This window comes from Trachymyrmex septentrionalis, unplaced genomic scaffold, assembly GCF_001594115.1.
Source record: "Trachymyrmex septentrionalis isolate Tsep2-gDNA-1 unplaced genomic scaffold, Tsep1.0 scaffold178, whole genome shotgun sequence".
In the NCBI taxonomy this organism is placed as follows: Eukaryota; Metazoa; Arthropoda; class Insecta; order Hymenoptera; family Formicidae; genus Trachymyrmex; species Trachymyrmex septentrionalis.
Window position 1 is genome coordinate 829,515 of NW_017304949.1, and position 6,063 is coordinate 835,577.

The 6,063-nt window shown below is 35.2% G+C and overlaps 1 protein-coding gene across 1 annotated transcript in view; it reads right to left on the reverse strand.

The window, feature by feature from the left end:
• Positions 1-6,063, reverse strand: part of LOC108746541 — a 68,357-nt gene that overhangs the window by 46,443 nt on the left and 15,851 nt on the right. The window contains exon 4 of the mRNA XM_018483362.1: positions 3,993-4,120. Coding sequence (XP_018338864.1) covers positions 3,993-4,120 — 128 coding nt within the window. The remainder of the gene's footprint in view (positions 1-3,992; positions 4,121-6,063) is intronic.

Consider the following 6,063-nt stretch of genomic DNA (forward strand, 5'->3'; position numbering starts at 1 on the left):
TGCTCGAACGCATTATTGCCATGCGCATCGTCCACTATCTGTGCCGCAAGGGCTCCAATCTACACCCGGGGCAATACAGATTCCGTGAGGGATACTCGACCATTGGTGCTATCCAACAGGTGCCCTCATAAAGTCCGTAGTAAGGGAGAGGAGAGTGGCTGTGATGATATCAATTGATATCGTCAATGTCTTCAATACCCTCCTCTAGAACCAGCTCATTCGGGACTTTGTCTATCATGACCTACTTGAGTACCTGGTCTCCATAGTGGAGGATTACTTCCGGCACAGAAAGTTATCGTATAGAGACAGGGACGGTAACACGTGTGAGAGGGAGTTGTCATGCGATGTCCCGCAGTCGGTGTTGGGCCCCCCTGGGATCGCGTACGACGAAGTACTCCGCCCTCCCGCTAGAAGAATGTCATACCGTGTGTTACGCGGATGACACCCTCGTCATCGCGAAGGGGAGCGAGATTGAGGGGGGGGGAGACACTACCACTGAAAACGTTGCGTTGGACATCGTGATCGACTCCGTGAGAAAGCTCAGGCTGGAGATAGCATCTCATAAGATGGAGGCATAATCTTCATTTACCACAAGAAGATAGGGCCTCCGCCTCTAGCCGATATTCGGATAGGGACACTTACAATCCAGATGGGGCCACAGATGAGATATCTGGACCTCACCATCGATGGCTTTTGAAAGTTCAGCGCTCATTTCGAGCGGCTGACTCTCAAGCTGGGCAGGTTGATTGATGCTTTGGTGGGCCCCCAACCTCCGCGGTCGTGGCGCGGCAGCGCGGCGGGGATACATGCACGCTATCCTAGCGGCGCTCCTATATGGAGCGCCGGTATGAGACAGAAAGGTGGCAAGTAGCACCTGACTTCAGAAGAGTCTGAATCGGGTGCAGCGCCGTCTCGCCCTCCGTATATCAAGGGCGTACAGGACAATATTGCATGCCGCCGCTACGGTCCTCGCGGACCGACCTCCTAGTGACGGGCGGATGCTTACCGCTGGCTGGAGGCTAAAATGCGGGGGGAGCATTCGCCTCCTCGCGTCATCGAGACTATAAGGACCGTGTCGCACTCTCGGGTCGTCGATCCCTCGATCCGAGACGCACCTCCCATCAAGGAGACGTGAGCCCGGCTGGAGTCATGTACGGACTCCTACCGGGCAAGGGGGCTGGTGTCCCCTCCTCGTCTGTGGATTGTAAATGCCTTACACGGGGCACCAGCGATCTCAAAAGATCGCCGGGGGAAGATCCGACCGGTTAAGTCGGCAGGGCGTCCTAAAAGAATGCTGTACGCGTGCTCAGGGCGCCCTCGTAAATAGGCCAATGAAGGACATCGATAGGGGGTTTAATGGGTGAGAATCCTACATACCTCCCGCGGGTCTGGGAGCATGCTTAACGCATTTCCTCTGCCTCACCTATTTTTTTCGAGAAATTAAATTTCTACAGATTTTTTTTAAATATGGATATTATTTAAAATAATTTTATCTATATATGGTTAAAATTTCAAAAATTCTAGCTATGCCGAAAATTTTCTACAGATTTAAAAAAATATATATTTAATGTAGAAATATTATAGGAACGTTATAAATAAAAATACGGAGACCTATCAGTGTCGTTTCTGAATTAGAGTAGTTTAAATATATAATTTGATGGAATTCTCTGCACACGTCGAACAGCGAGATAAGGACATGCTATCATCACATTTCAACTGTCTTTAGTACAAACTAGTGTTCGTACACACAAATACGATGTTTATGCGTGCGTGCGTGCGTGCGTGCGTGCGTGTGTGTGTGTGTGTGTGTGTGTGTGTGTGTGTGTGTGTGTGTGTGTGTGCGCGCGCGCGCTCGCCTCAAAAGTTTCTCTTTTCAGAGCACACGCAGAGAGGCATATTCGTAGGTTGTATATGATTAATTCGTAGGTTGTACATGATTTTTAGTACGATTGTAGCCAGAGAAATATCTTAACGAATTTGCTCCTTCGTAACTTGTTTATGATTGAATATAGCCGCTACGTCAAGGGCAGGTGTGCAACATGCCAAAATGTGTTTTGAGCTTCGCCAATCTATGACAAGTACAATGCCGCATCTTGCTAGATGCGTTTACAAATTGAATATAAGAATATTCACCGAATATTATTGCCACACCGTGTATGCTTCAAATAAATTTATTTCATATATGACTACGCTCCGATAACTTCCAAATTTTCAATATTACTTTGGGAATCAAACATGAATTTCTCATTTTTAGGAAATAATATTTTCGCAATAACTTGTCTTTACATTTCTTCTAATTTAGTTTAGAGAAGATTATTAATGTCGGGTTAATTGTGTGTGTGCGCGCGCGCGCGCATGTGTGTGTGTGTGTGATTAAAATTGTAAACATATAAAATGTTCAAAAAATTTAAAATTCGAACAGCTATAACTTGATGAAAAAGAGTCGTACGATCATAAAATGAAATTTATGAATTGAAAACTCTTGAATTATATACTTTTAGATGTTCTACAATTTAAAAAAGTTAGCTTAAAGCTAAAAAAAGTAGCTTTTAAAGTTAAAAACCAGTTTTCTTTTTACCGCAAAAAACATGTTAAAAGTGGACAAAAATGTTCCAATTTACAAAATCCTGATGTGCTAGTCAAATTCTGTCAACAACATCATGTTCAGCACGAAAAAATCTTCGGAAAATGTACTATCGCGGAGGGAAAAAAAGTGATTTTTTGTCGCACTGTATTGCGAATGCCATCTAAAGACCGCCAGCAAACACAAAATTATATGTAACGTAGATATTAGTTATAATTTCCAATTCAATATAACTGTAATATAACGCGTTATATTGTTGAAAAATTACAACTAATAGGTACGTTATATGTAACTTTGTGTTTGCTGGGACTGAACATTGGATAACCAAAATTACGTCTTAAATATATTAGATTTAAGATACAAAAGTAACGGTAAAAATAACTATAAAATTCGTTACAGTTATAAAAAAAAGGATAGTAATACAGTTACCGGTATGTTACCAAAAAAATTAACTCGTAACTATAACTTTGTTACAAGTAACGAGTTACTTTCATTTCCTAATTATTTCAATAAAAACATTTTGAGAGCAGCTTGACAGATAAAAGGCTTTATATGTATACATTTATACATATGACTGAAAAAAATTTGGAAATCTGAAGAATTCTTTTAGGGACTCAGTCTCGACATCTCGACTGCATTTATTTTATTCGAACTAATCGTAATCGAAAAATAGTGCTGGCATTATATAATAGATATGTTAAATTTTTAATTGCGATTTTAATTTCTGAGTATTTTAATCGAAAGTTTATCGGATAATTATTCGGATCGATGGACACCGCGCCGAATCGTAACCCTATGTTGACTCTGAGCGACCTTCAAAAGATTTTAGATAGCGGTCACTGTCCGTTCAATAGTTATTAACAAATAAATTTCAAAAAATAATGCTTTATTTCTGTCATATATAAAATTAAAAACTCGATCCTATATCCTTTCTGCCTAGAAGCGCTTGACTTTCGACGGGAAGGGAGTTTTTGAAAAATAATAATTAAATAAATTTTTTTAATTAAAATTTATTTTAAATGAAAATTATTTTTTTAAATATTATTGACGTAAATAAACGGAGGTAATTTTATTATAAAACTTTTGTATAAAATATATTTTTATATCTCAAATATCGTAGTTTCTAATATATTATGAAAAATGTCGAAAACCGCTTTACATATAAGAAGTGATTTCATCCTTTAAAATCCTTTTTATACCGCAACTGATATTTTTTAAATTCGTCTTTTCACATATCTTATATGTATAAAGTTTTATTAAAATCAGAATGTATTATTTTGCGATTTCCTTATGTTAAATTACAGTTACTGATGTGAGATGATTTTAACTGTAATTAACAATTGTAATTTCATTATAAGTGACGAGTTACTTCCCAACCTTGCAAATAACACCCTTTTTTTGTACTTACTGTGATTTCCATCATTGTTACCGCATATTGTTGGTACCGGGTTACCACCGGAAACGATGAATTGGTCGTAAACACATATATTATTCGTCGTTTCCGGTCCTCTGATATTGAATTGTACGAAGTCTAATCTATAATAAAAAAACAAGAGAAACTGAGCAAAGCAATATCTTCATAAAATCATATTTATTAAAATGTATATTATATAAGGTAACCGAGCCCAATGTGGGCTCTTTAAGCTTTTAAAATTTTTTTATTGTAATTTTTTGCTAAAGTTAAAATTGAAAATTAATGATCACATTCAAAAGAAGAAACATTTCTAAACATTAAAAAATAATATGAATCATATTCATACATTTATGAGTACATAAATGCAGTAAAGATTTAAAAGAAAGGTAGCATTTTGGGTATTTTACCTTAACAAAATGTGTATCCAATGTGAGCCACATATATGTCTTCGCTTTTTCATGCGAAAATATTAACTCTTAAAAACACCTTTCTTGTAACGTAAACGTCACACTTCGAACGACACACCCAAGCCAACTTCGATTGCTCAGAACATTCATAAAAATAAATATATTTTAAGAAATTTTTTTTTCAATCAAAACACTAGGTAGTAAAGAATATAACGATATGAAGCAAATGTACATATCCTTATTAATAAAAAAGTTATAACCTATAAAGTAAACAATAATTACGAAAAAAATCACATTTTGTTTAAAAATTTTTATTTTTCGGACATAAGTTACAAATATATTTTAAATATGCATTTTGGAAAGTAAAAACAATTTTCAGAAAAAAATATTGCATTATTGTATCTTTAAAAAAAATTAATTATTTAAAAAGACAAAGATGTAGAAAATTTGAGATTCATTCGAAAACATATATTTTCTGTTGTTAAATAATAAATTTAAACATAAAAAATAAACCTAATATGTAAATTTCTAGAATTAACATTGACATAAAAAGTTTATTATAATTAAGTAATTATATTGCATAAATGATTATACTATATATACACATGCGTATGTGCGCGCGTACGCACACACGCACGCGCACACACACACACACACACACACACACACACACACACACACACACACACAATGCTTGATATTTCCTGAAATCCTCGTCTAAAATTTTATGGAACATAAAAATAAAACCATACAATTTATGTTCTGACGAAAAACGGTAGCTACCTTTCAAAAACAAAGAGTTCTAATCTTGGATATAAAAAGGCATGGATATGTCATACCCGAAAGTGTTTTTAAGGGTTAAAAATATATAAAATAAAATGATTCAACGTTACTTTTAGAAGTTTATAATTTTAATGCGTAAACATATTAATATATTATATAAGCATTTAAAACCTATTTAGTAATTTAAACATTGAATATCTGTGTTAACTTCTTCTTAAAACTATACTTATGAATCTACTTCTCGTTCGGACAAGTAAAAGCTCTTTATCATTTAATTAATCTTACACAATCTTCATGAACATATCTGTGACAAATGTCACACTTACGTATATTTGCGGTTAAGATTTTTAATATGTTGTGTAATACATCAATTTGAACAACTTCCCGCGAACATCTTTGGACAAACAATCATGGACGTATGTCCGTGATCGGACATGGCCCACATTAGTATCACAAATAGTACCTTTTCTTTAATTATAAACAAAATGCAACAAAAATATAAAAATAATGTATATGTAATGTTGTACAGTACAATAACGTTGTAAAGTATTATATGAATATGGAGTTACAATACGAGTAACATAAACTACGGAAGTTAATAACCACGTTTTCATAATTATAGAAAGCAATTACTTACGGAATATTATATCACAACTACATATCAGTTTTTTCTGTTTTTACATAAAAAAAATGAACAATACGATTTATTAATAGACGCAATTGAGTCGCACGGATCGCCTGTTCGAATTACTATTCTCTCTGCCATCTGTTAAATTAATCATATAATTATGTACAAACAGCAAGTGGCCCACTTTTTGGGAAACGGGCCAAATTGGGCTCGATTACCTTATTATAATGTAAATATAATTATAATA